The 23,612-nt window shown below is 35.2% G+C and overlaps 1 protein-coding gene across 2 annotated transcripts in view; it reads left to right on the top strand.

Annotated features, from left to right (window-relative positions):
* LOC101894324 (zinc finger protein ush) overlaps positions 1 to 23,612 on the top strand; it is a 335,976-nt gene that overhangs the window by 224,271 nt on the left and 88,093 nt on the right. Inside the window, exon 1 of one of the 2 annotated variants that reach the window (XM_005181511.4) lies at positions 16,854 to 18,031. The exons of the other annotated variant lie outside the window; for it this stretch is intronic. Within the exon in view, the coding sequence (XP_005181568.1) occupies positions 18,025 to 18,031 (7 nt within the window). The 5' untranslated portion in view covers positions 16,854 to 18,024. Of the gene's footprint in view, positions 1 to 16,853; positions 18,032 to 23,612 lie in introns of those variants that run through there. 2 annotated transcript variants of the gene reach the window in all.

Below are 23,612 nucleotides of genomic sequence, written 5' to 3'. Positions count from 1 at the left end.
TCATGTATGAACCAAACCGTACAAATGGTGGAATTTGGAAATACATACTAAAATATACGAAAAGAACTTTACAGTATTAATTTTGGTATTTGGGAAATGAATAGAGCTGGAAATCTGAAATTTGGTGTGAGAGTATTTGATGTTAAGTAGGATAGACAAACTAAAGGGTTTTTTTTTTTTGTCGAAATTCTAACAATACGTATCAAAAGCACTTAAATGTGCCCATTTTAGTGCCATTTGGGATTACTTGAATGGATAGTTTTAAATCTTGAAATTTGGTAAAAGACTTAAATCTTGGAAATGGGGTTGACGTAAGGTAGTGGTACTTAACGGTACTACATTTGGTACAATTCCGCTTTTCGTAAACGGACAAAGAATTAAATCGAAGAGAAATTAAATTAAATTGATTTTGGAAAGGTGTACTAAAAGTGCACGAAAAGTACTAAATGGTACAATTTTTGATAGAACTTGGTATTCGGTGAAGAAAAAGTGTTTAAAATCTGAACATTGGTATTAAGGTCGCAATTCATGTGCAGACCGGGGCATATGGAGATTCTTTCGGAAATGTTTATTATAATTGCCCGAAAAGTAGTAAGTGGTACTAAATTTGGTATTGGGAGAAGGAATAGAGCTGGAACCCAGACATTTCATTTTAGGGTCTCTGTTGGTATCTGGTGGTGGTTTTGCAAATGCGTACTATATCTGTTCGAAAAGTACTAAATTGTGGATTACTGTTAGTGTCTAGAATAGAGAGATGTAGATTATTTTGAAAATGCGTACAAAACTGTTACTAAATTGGGTATTAGGTAGAGGGATAGAGCTGCAATTTGATATTGAGGTCACTGTGGGTTCCTAAAAAGGCTTAACACGAACTGTTTGAATGAATTTAAAATTTTAAGATTGACTTTTCCTTGACAAACTATCAGACACCTGCTAGTTAAAACACATATTTCCACTCATTCAATGAAGAAAAAAACCCTAAAAAATAACCGCAAGTCAAACAAAAATATATATTCCAAAAATCCATGCCATGAAAAAAATTATTAAAAATCCATGATTTTCCTGAAGAAAACTATATCTTTAAAAAATCACGGTGGCCCTGGAAAACAAAATCTTACAAATGCCAGTTCTTAAGAAAAAGTACTTAAAAATTCCACCTTATTCCTTAAAGAAAAAATCCTTGAAAATCCTCAAAATCCCATTCTTGTCATGCAAAAAAATCTATTAAAAGTGCACACTGGTCCTTGAAGAAACCCCTGTAAAGAATCTACGAGAGTCTTTAGAGAAAGAATCCTTAAAAATCCACTAAAATCCTTAAAAAATATCACGCTAGTCTTTGGAGAAGAAAGCTTAAAACCTAATAACACTGTAGTTCGATTTTTTAATTCTGCGCTGGGGCTTAATTTTACTTACTTACTTTATAGTTCCTTACTTTATAGTTCCTTGTTAATATTTCCGCTGCGTCCTTAAAATCCACTGTTGATTTTTGAAACTCCTTCAGAAAACATCCTTGAAATTTTGAAACTTGAGATCTTGGTTAGATTTCAAATTCTTCCAATCCGCAAGTTATCATCACTGCTCCGGCACACTTAGTAACCGATTTTCGGCTAAACAAATGTACTCTTAAGAGATTTAGATAACTTCGGAAAGAGCGAGAGCAATCACACAAATACAACGAAAACAACAGAACAACAGAAAAAAATACCCAAAAGATTTTAAGCAAAGATATTGGGGGGCACAAAGTTTTTTTTTTTTTCTTGAAGGCAAGCAAAGGCTGACTACTTTGCTTGCCGGCTCGGCGGTGGAAATTGTAAGCAACAACAACAAAAACAAAACGTCGAAAAATATACTGATAAGAATTTTTGTTCGTTCGTCAGTGTTTGGACGTCGGTGGGTCTGTCGGTCGAACGTTCGTTCGTTCGTTCGTTCGCCTCCTGCTCCATCTTCATCAGCTCTAGAGCAGAGACTCTAGGTTCAGCCAACACAACTGAAATGTTTGATCAAAGGATGATGATAACGTACACACACACACACACACAACAAAAAACCCCATCTAGTCGAAATGTGCGGTGCAAGTGTGTCCGTGTGTGTGTGCGTTTACTGGGTGATATCTAAAATCTATATGAATGTTAAGTGTATCTCTATCTGAGTTTTGTGTCTGTCTGTTTGTGTGTGTGAGAGTATGCATATTCTTATTACAAACAAAAACGATACAACAATACAACAAAAATATTGTTAGTCAGCACAAAACTTAACTTCCAAAACAGAGAACGCACACACTTACACATACGTAATTTTGCCACTCACAGATACACGCACGCACACACACACTCACTCGGCTACAGTTCACAGTCCAATCATTCATACCGAGATACTAATGCCATATTCCTTCTCATTCGTTTGTTTTGTTCCAACCAACACTCACTGGGCTCGCTCATTCATTCAGTCAGTCATCCAACCATCCAACCATCCAAGCTAGCCAGCCATTCAGTCAGTCATACCACCTCCTCGACACAAAACTCATTCGTACTTCGTAGATTCGTCGTTGCTGTTGTTGTTTAGAGAGAAAGATACAGATACAATTAAACAGAACTGTGTTATCGGAACGCAATAATCAGAATTCCATTAGCTGGCAATGTTTGGATATATCAACGGATGAATGATATGGGTGTTTACATTCATATCTCGTCTGATTGATGAATGTGATAAGAGAGGGTATGGAGACGTTGTGCACCATTATGACAATGACGAAGACGGAGGATAGAGGTTCTGTTAAAAACCTTAAAATATTTGTAATTTATTTTTAATCGAGTTCATTAAACCCATTTCGCCTGGCCAAGTTCCAAATTTTGTTGAGCAAATTATTTTTAAATTTTAATTTCCATTTCCTTCCGTTGTTGGGTTTTTTATTTATTTTAAATTTTTCACTTAATCTGTAATTGTGGTTATTCACATGACATTTTTTTTGCTGTAATCGAAAGTCTGCCGAAAAAAATATTTTTATAATTTTCAAAAATTATAAATAACAATTGCATTATCTGGTTTCTGTTATTATTTATTTGAGGCTCGTGTAAATTAAAAAAAAAAACGGATTTAATTAAGCATTGAAATAAATGTTCGCTGAGATGGATTAATAAATTTAGATCTGTGAAAAATATCAACGCTTCTCCCTCTGCTGGTTTGGGTTTTGATACAATTCTATTAAAACATGTTAAAAAGTATCAGTCAGTTTTTCGACAGATGTATACCCTCAGCCAATTTTCTATTATTTAAATAGATTTGAATTTTGTTATGATTATTCAAATTGTTGACCCTTTAATTCCGAAGGAATGTTCATTTCGTGTCGGTCCTAAATAAATATGATATAAATATTGTGACGTTCCACATTTGTACTATATTGGTTACTTCCTTCATTTTGTATAAGATATGCGACCCTTTATATAGTCGATCGAAGTAGTCCATTTTTATACCCTACACCACAAGGTGGTCAGGGTATTACGTCTTTGTGCATTTGTTTGTAACAGGCAAGAGGAAGCGAGATAGACCCATAGTTCCTTTTGATGATCTGCATAAAATCACATTCTGAGTCGATTTATGCATGTCCGTCCGTCCGTCTGTTCATGCATTTTTGTAAACAAAATACAGTTCGCATTTATTGCCCTATCCAGATGAAATTTTGCACAAATCATTTGTTTGGCCCAACGACGTTGAAATTGGAGATAATCGGTCAAAATTTAGATATAGCTCCCATACATATCTTCGTCCGATTTGCCTTTTATTGTGCACCAAACGTTTAATATCAGTCCGAATAGTATGGAATTTCGCACGTACGGTCAGATTGGACCTCAAAATAAGTATGCCAAATTTGATCGAAATCGGTTCAGATATAGCTATAGCACGCATATATATTGTTCATCCGATTTGTTATTTTTGTCCTCCGCAGCCGTAATATGCACTCTGTAACAACAATATTTGGTGAAATTTATCAAATACAGCTCAGAAATACATTTGCTAAATTTTATCGAGATCGGTTCAGGTTTGGATATAGCTCCCATATATAACTTCGTCCGATTTACCTTGGATTGTGCACCAAACGTCTAATATTTGCCTAAATTGGATGAAATTTTGCACTTACAACCAAATGGAGTCTAGAAGCTAGTATGTCAAATTTGGTCAAGATCGGTTCAGATATAGCTATAGCTCCCATATATACTGTTCATCCGATTTGTCATATTTGTTACCCACAGCCGGAATATGCACTCCGTAACAACGATATTCAGGGAAATAAATAAAATACAGCTCAGAAATATCTTTGCCAAATTTTATCGAGATCTTTATTATCTTTATCCGATTTCAAATTAATTGTGCACCAAATGGGCAATACAACTCCAAATTTAAGAGATAAAAATGCTTCGGCATATTTCGTCCTACGAACTTTAAATTATAATTATAATCATAGCGTGTATGATTGCATTCTCCCATAAAAACCTTCAATTGTTATGCGCAGCTTTACTAAATTAGCAAAGTGGTGTAGGGTATCATAAAATCGGCCCCGCCCGACTTTAAGAATTTCTTTACTGGTTATACTTCAGGCAGATAAAAATATTGGTATGGCCAAAACTACAAAAAAATCGAACATTTTTATCCAGTTTAAAAAAAATCTCGTATTCATCGCAAGTTTCTTGTTGAGAGAAATATTTGGATATAACAAGTTGTAAAGAATCGCTGACTTGCTTTGACAGATAAAGGTATAAAGTGTTAGTATAAAGTATTGTGACCCTTTGTGGGTGAGGTACCAGAAGGGGTTCGCCGATGCATATCATCAGATCTTGTGTTAGCAAATATTTTTATATGTGTGAAATTTGAAGAGAGTTGGATGCTTATATCGCTTCCTTTGAGCGTTTTGTTTTTCAAAATCTTGAACACCATTTGTGAGAGGTACCAGAAGAAATGGTCCGATCCCTGCCATCTTTATCACAGATCTTGTGTTGATGGAAACATTGAGATGTCTGAATGGAATCGGATGTTAATTTCTCATTTTATGAGCTACATGGGTATTAACAATTTTGATCCATTGTGGGGGAGGTACCAGAACGAGTGAACCGATATATCCCATCTTCCCAACAGATCTTGAAATATAAAGAGAAACTTATGCTTATTTCGCGCCTTATGACCTTAATGGATATTCAACATTTTAAACCTTTGTGGGGGAGGTATGAGAATAAATCGTCCAATCTCTACCGTTATTATAACAGATCCTGTGTCGATGGAAATATTCAGATGTGCCAAGTCTAAATGGAATCGGATTTCAATTTCGCGTTTGAGGAGTTTAATGGATATTCAAAATTTCTACCTTTTGTGGAGACAATTGGATTCTTACATCACATTTTATAAGGGTTATAATTATTCAAAATGTTGACCCTTTGTGGGGGAATCACTTGATGGAGTGGACCGATCGAGAACCGACGCAAATATAAGGATTTGCAAAGTTGGAGAAAAATCCGATTATTTCTTTTCTTTTTGGGCAGAAAATATATTTTTTTAAAATTTCAACCTTTTGTGGGCGAGGTGCCAGAAGGGGTGGACCGATATACCTTCATCTTCACACCAGACCATTGGTTAAAAAAAAATAATGTGATATGTGAAATTTTAAGAATATCAAACTTTTACATCACATTTCAGAGGAGTTATAATTATTCAAAATTTTAACCCTTTGTGGGGGAGGTACTTAATAGAATGGACCGATATTGTCTATTTTCGCACCTGACCTAGTACTGACGCAAATATTAGGATTTGAAAAGTTGGAGCAAAATCGGATTATCGTTTCTCTTTCTGTGTAGAAAATATATTTTTTGAAAATTTCAACCTTTTGTGGGGGAGGTACCAGAAGGGGTGGGCCGATATTGCCCATCGATTTATGTTTGACAAAAATATTACGATGTAGCAAGCTTGGACCAAGTCTAATACTCTCTTCGAGAGTTATCGTGCGCACCAGTCAGCCAGACAGATGGAAGGACATCGCTAGATCGACTCAAAACGTCCTGAAACGGATTTGGTCCACAGACCTATACCCTAGGTCCCTTTATTTCGATGAAGCACGTTTTGGCCGTATCAAATGATATAAACCAAATGGCTGAGGATTACAACCTCTTACACCCCTGTTATATACCAAATGTCCGATTTCCAACTCTACCAATTTATCCATTTTCAATGGTATCATGTTTAGTATCTTCCAATAGTATTACGAATTTCCAAAAATCTCGAGGGTAAGATACATCCTACGCACCAGGAGGAGCCGACCCTGTTCCCCACCAAGAAGGATTATCGTCTGAATTTCAAAGATGCAGTTCTGTTTTAACTCTCAATAAAAATGCTGTATCGTTTCATACCTCTTGGTCCCTTAAGTACCCTTAAAGAAGAGTTTCCACATGCACCCTATACACCAAACGTGATTTCAATGTAACATGTCAAGGATCTGGTTCTTATCTATCAATCAATATAGGTGTTATACCCCCTTTTATACCTTTAAATAACAAATTTCCTAAAATCCATGGCCACAATACATTTGCTCTAAGTAACCACTTTACAACATTGCAGCGCTATTTGTCCTTCCGTACTTTCCCTAAATGCCGAATATTATCGCGAAAATATTCTGGAGGGTGTATTAAAGTCTTGGTCACAACAACATTTTGGCCGCAGACCTTGGACATTCCAACAGGATTCAGCACCATCGCACTCAACACAGGCCACCCAAGAATGGTTATAAAATGAGGTTCCTCGCTTCATTTCCAGCGCACAATGGCCATCAAAATCTCCGGATATCAATCCGTTGAACTATTGTGTCTGGAGTATTTTGTAAAGCAAGGTTGGCACTAAAAAATACCAAAGTGTCGATCACTTCAAGCAAGCGCTTCACCGGGAATGGGCCAAAATACTGCGCTTGAAGGCCACAATTCGTGCCAAAGGTGACCAATTCGAGCAAATCTAAACTCACTCTTTTCTCCAAGAATTTCCCTAATAAAAAATGTGAAACTTTCGTATCTCGTTCATGGCTGAATAACAATGATGTATTACCTTTTTACCCTTTTGGTTCTTTCCGTACCCTTAAAATGTGAATTTCCACTTATCCTGCCTTATTTTACCCAAGGGCGATTCTCATAAAAATTCCTTACTTTTCACTCTATTGGACGCTTAATAACAAATGTTTAGGATTTTTCAAGTTTTAGTCCTTCTCATAACCTTTAAATATGTTTAAGGATCATTTGTCTGTTTTTGAGCCCTTAAAGTATGAATTTTCAAAAAAACCCTGCGTTATCCTACCCAAATGTGATTCTCATAAAAATTCCTAAATTCCAACTCCATTGGTTGTTCAATGGCAATGTTTTACTATCATGACGCTTTAGTACTTTTCGTAACCTTCAAGTACATATGTCCAGACATCCCGCCATACATCCCCTAAAATTATCCTCTTGCAGAATTTCATAGCTATAACACTTATCGATTGTTCGATAACAACATTGTGCCAGTTGGTACCTTTTACTCCGGTTCGTACCCTCAACGTACGAATGTAAAAAAAAAATCGTCTTATCCGTCCTCTCCATGTGGACTTTCAATCAAAATTCGGTTACTCCATTCGAGAATTAGCTTGTATGCCAGCCGTCTAGGCAGACAGATTTACGGACGACTATGGATAGAATCGACTCCAAATATCCCGAAAGGGATCTCGTTCAAACAGCCTTAAAGTCTAAAGCCACACTCCAATGGAGCTCATTTTCTCATTTTCTCGCCATAAGGCCATGTCCAACAAAAATTCATCGGAATAGCCCACCATATAAGCATACCTTGTATACTGGATATTATCTAAATTACTAATCTGCAATGGAAAGACCCATATTCTGCTGGTTAGTTTCCTTATCATTTTATAAAATCGCGCTCCCGCACACTGTTGTATAGATGGATGGATGGATGGATGAATACTCTCCTCTCTCTACACTATGACATACTATCTATCTACCATATGAATGCATGTATGTCGAAATGTTTATCCATTTCTGTTTATGCATATACCACCAACTACCGATAACACCAGCAGCAGCAACAATACTTTTGTGAGTTTTGTGTTGTGTAGGTATGTCCGATGTATGATATTCAGATGATATGACGACGACAACGTCGACGACGATGATGATGATGATGATATTCTATATGAATGGTAGGTAATATTCATTTTTGTCTCCAGATCTCAAGACTTCAATTCAAATGGAAACAAAAATAGGAAACGACAACAAAACCAGCAACAACAACAACAACTGTAGATTTCAGTGAAAATGTCAAAATGTTTTGTTTAGTTTACCGAGAGCAATGTGCGATATGACGATGCTGATGATGATGACAATCAAAAACAAAATAAAATGTCCAATTCAAATGGCACAGTTGCATTTTTGAGTGATAGGAATTAAATGTCCAACGGTGAAATCTTGATGTAGCGATATTGTTGTCGGTGGGGATGTAGTTTTTTTGTACCAAAAATTCACTCCAAGTACTGAGAACGGAGTGCACTCGCAAAATAAAGGACAATTCGTTAAGTGCTATAAGAAAAAAACGTCTACGAAATATCAAAAATTGTCGAAATTTCTTTCAAATATCTATTGACATATTTGAATTACGAACTAGAAGTACCAATTCCTAGAAATCCCTCGTTAAAGATGAAGCTTATATCATCAAAATATCGAATATCCGAAGGTATATCGAAGTACCGAAAATCCAACCATCCTATACACAAAACGAACTCAAAAAAAATGTAGTTCAAATCTTCAAAATACCGAATATAGGAAGTTATCGTTATATGACGATTAAATGAAGGTATGGATCTGTATAGGTAATTTTCTGTCATAGAAAATAGTGTCCATTACGAACTTCAAATTCCGGCTTTGAGATAATTCAATGCATCAAAATACTGAATATAGCGAAGTACCGCTATGTGGAGGCTATACAAAGACGTGGATCTGTGAAAGAAATTTTGTAACATAGGAGGTAGTACCAATTACGAAATCCAAACACCAATTTTGAAACAATTTCGGTTAAAATTCTGACAAAATTATCAAAATACCGAATGTCTGGGGGAACAGTTATATGGAAACCCTACCCAAAGTTGGACCTACCTGGACAGTGTCCTGTGTCAATTTACAGCAAAAATTTTGAGCCTTTGGGTTGAGGGTACTTGATGGAGTGCACCGAAATTGTCCATTTTTGCACTTGATATAGCATTGATACAAATATTAGGATTTGCAAAAGCAAATCGGATCACCTCTTCATTTTCTGTGCAGTAAAATATTTTTTTTTTGTTTTTTAAAAATTTCGCCCTTTTGTTGAGGAGGTACCCGAAGGAAGTGACCGAAATTGCCCATCTCCGAACTCGAATAAGTTTTGTTCCAAGTTTGGACATGATCGCGTACTTCCTTCGAGAGTTATCGTGCCAAACATCTTGAAACGGATCTACTCCAAATAGGTCTAGGGGTGGATTTCCTTAAAAAATATACGAAAAACCAAGATTTTAATTCCTTAAAATAAATATATTTAAAAAATTACGTTTTGGATGTTAGCAAAAAAATAAATAAGAACTATAGCTCTTGACGTCGTCCAAAAATTTTGAAGAGGTTCAAAAAAATTACAAGTCCTTTTTTGACACTGAATGTCTTCAAAAAATATTCCCAGCTCTAGATGTCACAAAAATATAAAATCCATATTCTGAACGTCGTCAGAAAAATTTACCATTTGACTATTTTAAAATACGCGCTCATAGTTCTGAATGAAAAAAATATATAAAAATACTCGCTCATAGTGCTCTTGAAAATATATTTAAAAAAGTCACGCTTTGAGGTCCTGGAAGTAAATATAAAAAACAAATTCTGGATGTCCTCAAAAATTTATAAAATCAGCGTTCGGATGTCCCCGAGAAAATTCTATAAATCCATGCTTCGAAAAAAATCTACAAAAATCCAACATCTGAAAGTTCCTGAATACTGTATGAAAATCAACGCTCTTGACTCTGCATGTACTCAAAAAGAAAAATATATAAAAAATAACGCTCCTGGGTTCTCGAAAACTTATACTTATCTGGAGGTGTTCGAAACAAATGTAAATGAGTGACATAAAAAATATAAAAAATCGATAGTATTTTCTCGAAATGTCCTCGAAATTTTAATAGAATCCAGAAAAAATGTATATAAATTGATGCCCCAATAAATATGGAGTGAACGACCCAAATGCTCCCGTAACTAAAACGTCTCTGGCTTTTAATGTCCCCAAAAAATATATAAATACTATTAAAGTTTCAAAAAATATAGATAAAAATACAGCATAAAAATATGTATAAATGAAAAGCCACGCTAATGTACCTGAGAAAAATAAATAAAAAAACACTTGAAATGTCCTTGAAAAAATATAAAAATATACGCTGTAAAAGTCTCAAAAATTATAATAATTCACGCTAAAATGTCCCAGAATACACCTTCTTAGTTTTCAATGACCCCGCTATTGGTTGTCCGTGTCCATGAAATCATTTTGAAATTTTGAATAGTTCTTAAAAAATCACGCTCTTAGTTCTGAATGTTCCCGAAATAATAACCTCAAAAAATGCTCGCTTCTGCTCTAATTTTTTAACCCACAGTGAATTTTTATATAGCTCTAAGATTCTTTAAAAATTTACGTTTTTAACTCTGATTTAAAATCCGACCAAACTTGAAAAAATTGGTCGAAATCGCCAAACAAAAATCATCAATTCTGACAATTATTCCAATAGTCAGAGAGTAATTATCATAGAAAAGGGAACAAGAGAGCACACAGTTAACATTACTACCACTCTCTCCCAATCTATCTCTCTCTCTCTCTTTGTCTCCAAGGAATAAGGATATCACTTGGTTATGAGGAACAAAAGTAATAAGCACGTCTGTATGTATGTATGTTGTTCTGCAGTTTCCGTGCCACCATTAACTCATTGACAACATGTATGATAACGACCACAACAACAACAACATCATCATCAAAAAAGAAGGAGGAAGGTAATCTTGCTGGTTGGTTGTGTTCGTACGTATGATGAGAATTATGTGGGTTGTTCGTTCGTATAGCGGTAGTGTGTGTGTGTGTGTGTGTGTGTGAGTGCTATATCCGTTTTCTGTGTGTTGTTAATTTTCATCTACGGCTGTTAACGGTGTGTGATGAAGCGTTCGTTCTCATTCGCTTGTCGCTTGGGTTGAACCCTATATGTACGTTGAGTGTTCGATGTCTGTTGCGTGTGTGTTTGATTGTATTGTATGATTATGCTTTGTAGAGAAGTCGTGTGGTCGGTCGGTTGGTTGGTTTCTCTCTTTTTGGTATGGCTTGGCTTGGCAGCCGCCGTATATGTTATGTGTGGTGGATTGGATTGATGTTATCTAACACTTGGGCTGCTTTGCTTATCAATGCTTTATCAGTATTTTTTCGTATTTCAAATGAAACGATTGCACAGTGGGGTGGAAAGATGAAATGGTTGAAACAAAATATGTTGTGAGGCATTTGGATCAAATTATTTTTTTTAAAACTTGAAGTATTAAAACCGTATAGATAATGTCAGAAAAAATCGACGAAGTTGACTTGCACGGTCCCTGAAAAATTATTTTATGAAGATCATCCGATCTCAAAAATTGACACTTTTGTCCCGGAACCACAAAACACTATAGTTGCTACGAAATTATCAAAAAATAAAATCCAAAACAATCGAAACTCTCAGCATGAATGTCCCAAAAAACACTAAAAAATATTGAATGTTTTCAAAAAAAAAAAAACAGTAAAGAAAGTCTTAAGTCGGTCGGGCCGACATTATGATACCCTACATCGCTTTGTTTTTATGGGGAATTTGTGAGGATTAAATCACACCAACTATGATTATAGTTATAATATCCAATTCTGAACCGATCTCGATGAAATTTGGCAAAGGTATTTCTGAGCTATATTTGATATATTTCCCCGAATATCGTTATTACGGAGTGCATATTACAGCTGTGGAGAACAAATATAACAAATCGGATGAATACAACTATAGCTATATCTTAACAGAGTTTCATCAAATTTGGCGACAGACAGACGGACGGACGGACATGCATAAATCGACTCAGAATGTGATTTTATGCAAACCATCAAAAGGAACTATGGGTCTATCTCGTTTCCTTTTTCCTGTCATAATAACCTGACCACCTTGTGAGAACTCTAAACTAAATATTTTAAAATCCACGTTCTGAGAACCGTAAAAAAGTATTTTAAAATCCACGCTCTGAGAACCCTAAAAAATATTTTAAAATCCACGTTGTGAGAACCCTAAAAAAATATTTTAAAATCCACGCTCTGAGGGCTCTGAAAAAATATTTTAAAACCCATGCTCCTCGATATTTGCTCTGAATGTTCCACAAAAAATATTTTACACGCTTTGAGAACCCTGAAAAATGTTAAAATAAATATTTTAAAATCCATGATCCAAGGTTCCGAAAAAAATTTTAAATGGATGCTCTGACGGCTGACGATTTGGATCTTAAAAATCCAAGCTCTGAGTGCCCTAAAAAAATAGGCTAAAAATTACGCTCATTGCCTCATGTAACCCACAAAAAATAAAAAATCTGGTTCTAAATGTCCAACAAAAAATATTTTAAAATTGTCGGTCTTACCCCTTGATACCTTCGTATATTTAAACATTTTAAAATCAGCGGCCTTAGTTCAGGATTTAGTACCTGGAGTACCTTGACAAATTCACACTTTTAAATCTCAAAAAACCAGAAAAAAATTAAAACGTTTAAATTCGAAATGCTGCGAAAAAAAATCTTTAAAAATCCTATTAAATTAAAATTAAAAAAAATTCGGAGAAAATCGGATCTAAGATTATCTCCGAATAACAGCCTTCACATTACACGCTCTTCGATCTCAATGTCCCTTTAAAAGATCTTTAACAAGCTCTTGACTCTGAAATTCCCAGATAAATCCTGCCTTTTAGAACAGTGTGGCTTCTTTGTTCGGGATACCGTAGTATTTTGTTGTTGCAAAATGGTCGGGCTTATCCCTTTATTGTTGTTTCGGAAAGAGCCACCAATCCTCATCAGTTCCCTTGTTTTTTTTGTCTGGGATATTCTCCCCAGAAGTTGTTTTAAAAATAACTTCTATGACAAAAAACATTTTTTACCCAAGTGACGAGATCGTAAGCTCAATAGAAGAGGAACCAAAGAATTAAATAAAACTAAAATTCTTTTGGAAAGTCTTCTAAATCTTACAACCGCACTTATAAACATTTACATCTTTCTCCACTGCCTTTTACTTCTGAAAGTTTTAGATAAAATCAACAAAAATAAATCTAGTTTCATTGAAAAAAAAATGGACGCTGAAAGGTCTACAAGAAAAAAAATCATAAGAACCGATGACATTCTTCAAAGAACTCTAGAAAAAAATTAATAACAAAAACCCAATTTTTTTATGGAAGTCCTTTTTTGAAAATCTGTGTTTTTCTCTCTGATTGGCCTGGTAAAAAAGTATTACCACCAGTCCTTAGCAGTTATTCGTGAAATTCCGCACTTTCAGCTCTAATAGAGTCCAAATAGATTTTTCGTAAAAATTCAATCTGATGTATGCGTTTTAACATAGATATCCTTATATATTCACATAACTTATTCTCGAGCTTTGAACCCTTTTCCCCACTGTACCCTCAACGAAAAGTAACCACCAACTTGCAATAATATTCCTCTGCCACACCATGCCGGCAAAACTGTAATGAAAGTCAAACATGCAACCTTATTAAGAGAGTTTGAGTCAAAGAGAGAGGGAAAGAGAGAGAGAGAGACAAAGAAAACTTTGGAGATAATACAATATATCCTTTTTGGCAACTCAAATAAAAGAAAAGGTAAATCCAAATGTTTTGGGACTTTTGGGAAAGATAAAGTTTGTTTTATTTTAACTTTTACGAATGTGTTTATCTTGCATTTTGTATTTTCGTATTATCTCTCTCATATCCTTACACCATGCGCTGTGGGCAGAGATGGAAGTTGTGATTCTTTAATTTTTTTTCGTATTTTAAGTAGCAAGTAAAGAAAAAAATAAATAAAGACATATTAAAATAAATACGCAAAATTATAAGAAATTCGAACATTTATATCAACTTTTATGCGTAATCATAAATTCTATATTCATCTCAGGTGTCAGGGGGAGAGAAATATTTAGATATAGCAAGTTGTAAAGAATCCCTGACTTCTTACGCAAGTTATGACACCCTTTGTGGGTGAGGTACCAGGAGGCGTTCGCAGACATATATCATCTTCGCAAAAGATCTTGTGTTAGCAAAAATGTTTGTATGTGTATGTGCTTTCTTTCAGCGTTTTGTTTTTCAAAATCTATGTGGGGGTGGTACCAGAAGAAGTTGTCCGATCCCTACCATATTTATAACAGATCTTGGGTTGATGAAACTATTGACATGTACCAAGTCTGAAAGGAATCGGATGTTAATTTCGTTTTATATAAGCTTCGTGGATAATCAAAACGTTGACCCTTTATGTGGGAAGGGACCAAAACGAGTGGACCGATATATCCCATCTTCCCATCAGATATTGTGTAAGTAGAAATATTGGGATGTGTGAAATATGAAGAGAACCGGATGCGTATTTCGGAATTTATGATCGTTTAGGTTATTCAAAACATTGACCCTTTGTGGGGGAGGTACCAGAAGAGATAGTCCGATCTCTACCATCTTTATAACAGATCTTGTGTTGATAAAAATATTGAGATGTGCCAAGTCTGAATGGAATAAGATGTTTTTTTTCGCGTTTTATGAGCTTCATGAATATTCAAAATATTGACTCTTTGTGGGGAAGGTACTTGATGGATATTGTCCATTTTTCCACCTGATCTAGCACTGATGCAAATATTAGGATTTGCAAAGTTGGAGAAAAATCGGATTATCCTTTCTCTCTCTCTGTGCAGTTAAATATATTTGTGTTTTTTTGAAAATGTTGACCTTTTGTGGGGAAGGTATCAGAAGAAGTGGGCCGATATTGCCCGTTTCCGAATCTAGATTTGTTAATAATCCACTCCAAAAGTCTATCGGCGATATTTTTTTTTTGAATGTACCTCCTAAACTTCAAAAATTAGCCTAAGATTCTATCCGTTTCGGACAGGTACCGAACAGATATCTTCAATATATTCTGAAAACAAGATTGTTAATTATCGATTTTCTAATAGAGATTGAATTGATTTAACAAGTAAAGAAGCAGCTAAGTTCGGCCGGTTCGAACTGTATAACCACCTCCAACATTCGGAAGAAACTTGAAAAATAAAACAAAAACCGCAAAATAATATCTCCCAAATGAATGCCTTTATATGGAGGCTTTGCGAAGACGTGATGCTGGATAAGTGATTTCTTGTTATAGGCTGTAGTAACGATTCCAAACTTCAAATACGAAATTTGACGCAATTCCTGTGAATAATGTAGCTAATATCATCCAAATACCGAATAAAGGGAGGTACCGTTGTATGGGGGCTATACTAAGAGGTAGACCCGCATAGACAATTTTCCGTCGTTGGCTGTTGTACCCACATTACGAACTTCAAATACGAAATTTTACGCAATTGCGGTGAATAATGTCTCGAAAATCCTGGAAATATCGAATATCGCGGGATAGCGTTATGGGTGCTACACTAAAACGTAGACCTATATATAGACAATTCTCTTCCAGCGCGGGTAAAGTACTCACAGAGAACTCCTTTTGTAGAATTTCAAACAATTCCATTGAAAAATGTAGCTAAAATTATCAAAATACCGAATATCGGGAGGCACGATTGTATGAGGGCTATATGATATCGTGGACCTATATAGAAAATTCCCCTTCAGGGGGTAAAGTACTCACAGAGAACTTTTTGTGTAGAATTTCAGACAATGCCATTGAAAAATGTTGCAAAAATCACCAAAATACCCAATATCGCGGGGCACCGTTGTATGGGGGCTTTACGATATCGTGGACCGATATAGTCCATCTTAGAACTTAACCTGCCTGCAGACAAAATACAGATCGGTGCAAAATGTTACCTTCCTATTTTTATTCGTTTTGACTCTAGCGGGATTACAACAGCAGACGGACGGACAGGGCTAAATCGTCTTAGAATTTTACGCTGATCAAGAATATATATACTCTGTTGGGTCTAAAATGATTATTTACTTAAGAAATGACGAAATAAATATACCCTCCATATTATGTATGGTGGAGGGTATAAAAATATTGTTTATAGCTCTTCTAGATTCTGGAAAAAGGTATAATCCAGCCCAGCTTTGATCGAATCCAAAAATCTCTTTCAGATTTTGAAATATAATTTTTGATATATTAAAGAAGTTTACTTGTTAGAAGCATATCGACATTCTTCTGGGAATACCGACAAAATGCCTCCTCTTAATTGATAAATTTTGCATTCATTGAAAGGAACAAATTCCAATTTCCCATCCCTGTAGAGTGGTCCCCGACACTTTAACTAACCAACAAACCAAACGTAGCGAACACCGAACCGAACTCCATCCATCCATCCGTTCGCCAACCAACCAACCATTCATCTAACCATCCATCCATCCACCGTCGGACAAAACAAACCAAACAAACAACAAAAATAGTAGTCATCCATCCAAACATCAACATCGACCCAACGGCAACACAACAGAAAAGAGATAAAGATTTTTTCGTTGTTGTTGTGTACTCACACTCGCTCTCTCTCATATTATCACAGAAAATATCAGCTGTTTGCAGCAACAACAACAACAATAACACCAACCATCAGAGCAATGAGAAATGAAAAATCAACATGCGCTTGGCTTCGTTTGCTGTGAGTGTGCCCGTCGTTCGTCCGTCCCTCCGCCCGTTTGTTTGTTTGTCGTTCGTTTTCGTCGTATCTTTGTATCTGACAGTAAAAATTTCATTACTTAACGCTCATTCGCTCATTCAGTTTACTATAGAACGTGAAACAGGCAGCAACACAAAGGCAGTGTCGTTGTTTTCTTTTAATATTTTTTTTAAATAATTTTTCGAAATATAAAAAGTGTTGCTGGACACGCTGCTCGCTCGCCTCGCATTGTCTCGAAAATGAAAACAAAAATTTGAAAATTTTTTACATTTAAGAAAAAAAAATGAAGAAAACATGCAAAGGAAGGTGTTTTGAAATGAAGATGCAACCAAAAGTGAAATAATAACAAATCGGAAAATAAAAACAAAAAAGTGTGAAACGAAAATAGTTAAATGCCAAAAATTGAAAATCAAAACAAAAGTGTTGAGAAATTTTGCGTATTGAAAAATAAATAAAACAAATGGTTGAGGTAATGAAAATTGTGGCCGAATAAAAATGGGCGGCAAATAAAACTGTGGCAAAATGCATACCGAATGAAATAGAGAAGCAGAGTAAAGTGCTTATAAGAAAATGAAACCAAAATAAAAAGAAAAAAATAAAAAATAAATAAATTCTTGCTTAACCAAAGTTAAAGCTTAACCCCAACAAAACGATATCTGCGATATTATAAAACACAACGTGTTGTATCTCTCAATACAACAAAACAAAAAATAAAAAAATAAATAAATGTTGTTTATCTTCAAAAGTGTGCAAGAAAATATTTCAAAATTAATAGCAAAAAAAAAAAGTTATCGCAAAATAATATCGAATTAATTCTTAAGAATTTGTTGGTACGAAAAACGAAACAAAAATAAAAAATAGTGACACAAGTTTGCAAAAAAAAAAAATACTAGCCATGATGACTGACCAGCAGTTGTGAGTTTTGGTTTGTCATACACGGTATGTCAGTCAATGCGACAGTGTGTCAGTCGATACTGATACTACAGTGAATGAATGTGTTTGTCTCTCATGCATCAGCTAGCCAACCATCATCAACAACAACAATAGCGCCCAGCTGATTAGAATTAACGTGGATATTAAATAACCAAAAACAACAGCAACAACAAATATCATACCCCATCACCAACAACAATTATGTTTGGTAATAATTATTTCGTTTTTGTTTTATTCTTCCACATTTTACTATTTATCAAATGAAAAAAAAAGAAATATGAAAAAAGTATTGAATTTCACCATTTGCATGGATAATCATCAGCTGACTTGAAATTCAAACCGAAACACCGATTTGTAATAATTTTCTTTTCAAAAGAAATTGGATTCAGTGCTATCAGTGAACAGGTGTTTCCATTTCTTTGGATAAAAAAGAAACAACATTGGAATTTTCTATAGAAGTGAAAAAAAGAAAATTAAAAATTGGAAAAATGGTCATGGAGAAATGTTTTGAATATTGAATTTACGTTATCAAAATTGAAGTATTGTTTTGAAAATGGCTGTAAAAGAAAGCTCATCAACGAAATTATTTATTTGGAAATTCATATTCGATATTGTGACAATACAGAGCAGTTTGGATTTAAAGTCATATAGAACTACAAACAAAAGTTAAACCAGTAAGGAAAAGTCGGGTGGGGCCGACTATATGTTACCCTACACCACTATGCATATTTAGTAGAGCTCCCGTAACAAAAGAATTCATTTGAAGTACAAGGTTGCCCATATTCGACGGACCCATCTGGCAACGCCATAACTTTTGACAGAGATGTCACATCGCTTAATGACATACCGCGTTGGAAGCGTCAGTCCAAGCAGATTTTTGCCATGAACCAATACACGCCACGCGAGCGCTCTGAAATAGTTGAAATTTACAAGAAGTCAATTGTGAAAACTCAACGTGCTTTTAAAGCATTAAAAAATGTGAGAAGTGCGCCTTCTAAGAACACCATTAAGCGCTTATACGAAAAATTTTCGACTGGTAAGGGTCTTTCTAATCCGAAGAGGCCATATAAAAGTCGACCAAGGCGATCGGCCGAGAATATCGCTGCCGTACGGGCCAGTGTTGAGAGGTCCCCAAGAACATCCGAAAAACGGCGTTCTCAGCAGTTGGGCATGGCTCGGTCCACTTTACAACGGATTATTCGCATTGATTTGCATTTGTTCCCGTACAAAATTCAATTGACGCAAAGAATGTTCCCTGCGGACAAGCCTCGTCGATTGGAATGGGCCCAAAGGTCCGTCGAATATGGGCAACCCTGTAGATAATAACACCTATCAACATTTGACTTTAGAGCAGTTATAGTTTGGTTTCAGAGGGAACTAATATGTAGGAGGCATATCTAATTCTGAATCGATTTTCACTAAATTTGACGGAGACATTTTAATCTTCTATACCATCAGTACATGATATCACTTCGAGAAGGATTATATTAAAACAAGTAAAAAAACATTAAGATCGGCCGGGCCGAAGTTTTAATACCCTCCACCTTAGGGTAATGGAAACACTAGAACCAACTATGACCCACAAATACCAATTTTTAGACGAATCCGTGATAAAATGTGACAAAAACCATCAAAATACCGAATATTGGAAGATATCGTTATATGGAGGCTATACCAAAGCGTGGACCTATACATACACTGTTTCGGCACATGAACTAGGACCCATTATAACCTACAAATACCAATTTTCAGACAAATCCATGGAAAAATGTGACAAAAACCATCAAAATACCGAATATTGGGAGGTACCGATATATGGGGGCTATACCAAAGCGTGGACCTATTCATGCAAAGTTTCGCCACCGGAGCTAGAATCCATTATAACCAACAAATACCAATTTTTAGACAAATCCAAGAAAAAATGTGAAAAAAATCATCAAAATACCGAATATCGGGAGGTACCGTTATATGGGGGCTATACCAAAGCGTGGACCTATACATACAATGTTTCGCCGCACGAACTAGGACCAATTATGACCAACAAATACCAATTTTCAGACAAATCCGGGAAAAAGTGTGGCAAAAATCATCAAAATACCGAAAATCGGGATGTACCGTTATATGGGGACTATATCAAAACGTGGACCGATATATCTCATTTACAATACCAATCATCCTAGACATAATATAAATTAATCTCCTAAATTTTGACGCTCTACGTCAAATAATGTGGGCTGTATCGTGATTTCAACAGACAGACAGACGTCTTAGAATTTTATGCTGATTATGAATATATATACATTAAAGGGTATACGACGAATATTGACAAATGAATGACAAAGTTAATATACCCTCCTTTCCAAGGTGGAGGGTATAAAGAAATATATATCGGAGCTGAGTTCCACCAAATGGAAACGTACGTCCCGGAATTCACCCCATTTGGACTGGTATTAGCCATTATTTGCACAATAAACCTGAAATCGGATTAAGGATATTTATGGGACATTTATTCAAATCTAAACCAATCTTGATAAAATTTGGCAAAAGTATTTCTGAGCTCTATAAGATATCTGATACCAAATATAATTGTTGTCGAACGCATATTACAAATATAGTGTCTCATAACACCAAATCGGATGAAACATATATGTGGAAGCTATAGCTATATCTGAACCGGTTTTCTCCAAATTTGATGTACATGCTTCTAGACTGAATTCGGTCGGATGTACGAAAATTCAGGTCATTTGGACTGATATTGGCCATTTGGTGCACAATTAAACCGAAATCGGTTGAAGATATATGTGGGTGTCCAAATCTAAACCAATCTTGATAAAATTTTACAGAAGTATTTCTGAGCTCTATAAGATATTTTGTACCAAATATCATTGTTGTCGAATGCATATTACGCATGCGAGGGACTTAAAACACCAAATCGGATGAAAAATATATATGGGAGATATAGCTATATCTGAACCGATTTTCTCCAAATTTGATGTACTTCTAAACTGAATTCGGTCAGTTGTACCAAAATTCAGGATATTAGGACTTATATTGGCCATTTGGTGCACAATTAATACGATATCGGTTGAAGATATATGGGAGCAATATCTAAGTCTGATTCGATTATTACCGTCCTTGGGCCTAACAAATATTGTTTGCAAAATTTCATCTTAATTGTTTACATTTTGTTTACATGGATGGACGGACTGACATGCATAAATTGACGCAGAAAGTGATTATATGAATATCCTCTATCTCGCTTTCTTTTCCCTGTTACAAACAAATGCTCAAAGACATAATACGCTTACCACTATATGGTGTAGGGTATAAAAGGTACCAAGTTCGTCCCAGCGTAATTTTTAGTACCTACCCTCCTCCACAAGGAAAAGAAAAACCTGTAAACGAGGATATTCGATTTTAATTCGAAAAGACAGGTGAAATCACTAATAAAGCCCCCAAAAACCCATTATCGGGTGATCTGAACCGAATTTTTCGCACGGAACTACACTGTAATGAAAAAAATTAGAAATGTAAAATTGCAAGAATTTTGTTGTTAAAAACTGGTTTAATACCGAAAATAGGCTCTACCTTCCAAGGACTTGCACCTACATGCATTTCAATACCATTTTGGGGGATCCTGAAAAGTTATATATTGAAAATACACGGAATTTGGGGAAGGGGAAATTTTTCAAAAATCAACGTTGGGGGTGGCGTTTGGGTTGTTGAAAAAATATTTAATAAAAATCCCATTGTCTTCCCTAACCTCCACCAACAAATTCATTGGAAATTCATGCGGTATTAGACATGAGTTCTCGAAACTAATTCTTATAAAATCCATGAATGTGTCTCTTAGGTTCGCCCAAATCAAAAATCTATAACAATTCTCTATAGTTTGCCAAAAAGTCTCCGAAGTACATTGATTGCGATTTTGAAGGGTTTTCCTTAAGGTTTCCGAAAAAACTGAAATATATATGTATAAAATTCTGGTTTTCCCTCAAAGTCTCTGAAAGGAAATCCTGAAAAATTTGCCTAAAAATTGTTTTTTTTTGTCCTGAGAGTTACTGAAAAAATAAATAAATGTCTGAAAAGAAGCCATTCACGAGGGCGTTCGAACACCTAAACTTTGTACGTCCCAGGTACATTCATTTAGAATTCATACCCCTAAACGAAAGTTTTCTATCGTGAGGATACCCGAAAATTAAATTAATAAAAACATGGAAGTTATTAACAAGTAACAAGTAAAAATGCTGTAAGTTCGGCCGGGTCGAACTTTGAATACCCTCCACCATTTGGTACAAATTTGGCAATTTTCAAAACAATAAAATTCGTTAAAAATTCTGTTAAAATTTTAAAAACACTGAATGTAGCCGTATATTAGGTCGATAAGACGACGTGGACCTGCATAAGCAACTTTGTCACAAGCTATTACAATATTCAAATGCGAAACATGAAACAAATCTGTTTATAATTTAGCTAAAATCATCGAAATATAGGGAGGTACTATGGGGGTTATAAAAAGTGGAGCAGACAATTTTCTGTCATATCCATTACGAACTTCAAATGCAAAATTTGAAATATTTCCGGTAAATAATGTCGCTAAAATCATCAAAATACCGAATATTGGGAGGTACCGTTATATGGGGGCCATATGAAGACGTGGACCTACATGGCCCATTTTCTGTCTTAAGCCGTAGTATCTATTACTAACTTCAAATACCAAATTTGAAACAATTCCGCTAAATAATGTCGCTAAAATTATCAAAATACCGAATATAGGGAGGTACCGTTATATGGGGGCTATGCGAAGACGTGAACTTGCACAAACAGTTTTCTGTCTCAGGCTGTAGTATCCATTACGAACTTCAAGTACCAAATTTGAAACAATTCCGGTAAATAATGTTGGTAAAATCGTCAAAATACCGAATATCGGGGGGTACCGTTACATTTGGGCTATACGAAGACGTGAACCTACACAGACAGTTTTCTGTCTCAGGCTGTAGTATCCACTTCGAACTTCAAATGCCAAATTTGAAACAATTCCGGTGAATAATGTCGCTAAAATCATAAAAATACCGAATATCGGGGGGTACCGTTGTATGGAGGCTAAATGATAACGTGGACCTACATGGCCCATTTACGAACTTAATCTGCCTACTGGCAAAATATATATGAGTGCAAAATTTTAGCCTTCTATCTCAATTCGTTCGACATCAGACAGACGGACATGGCTAAATCGTCCTAGAATTTTACGTTGATCAAAAATATATATATATATTTTGTTGGGTCTGACATGAGTATTTCGAGAAGTTACAAACGGAATGACAAAATTAATATACCCTCCATAGTATGGCAGAGGGTATAAAAAAGAAAAATCAAGACTTTTTCCCCGAGAAATTTAAGCTTTTTAATAAAGAAGTTATTGGAAAAAGTCCATAGGTTTTCAGCAGGATATTTGTAAAACAAAAAAAAAAAACAAAAAAAAATATTCAAAAATATTTTCAAATATTGGCAACTGATTAAAGATTGACCTACGTATTAACTGTAACCTCATTTTAAAAAATTCATAATTTTTATTAAAAATTTGACCACTTGTGCAAAATAGCAGAAGAAATGGGTCCATTTTTTTCATTTATAAAAAAACTTTACATATATTGGTCAAAATGTATAGACCCTTCGTTTTTGGCCATTAAAAAATTCAGGGACATGTTTCCTCTTCTATCCAAGAAATCATTCATGGACATGGAAAAATAACAATTTTTGTTTTTTTTATCCATTTTTTTTCTTATAAA

This window comes from Musca domestica, unplaced genomic scaffold (assembly GCF_030504385.1).
Source record: "Musca domestica strain aabys unplaced genomic scaffold, Musca_domestica.polishedcontigs.V.1.1 34, whole genome shotgun sequence".
Lineage (NCBI taxonomy): Eukaryota > Metazoa > Arthropoda > Insecta > Diptera > Muscidae > Musca > Musca domestica.
This window is presented reverse-complemented; position numbering and strand designations above follow the sequence as displayed.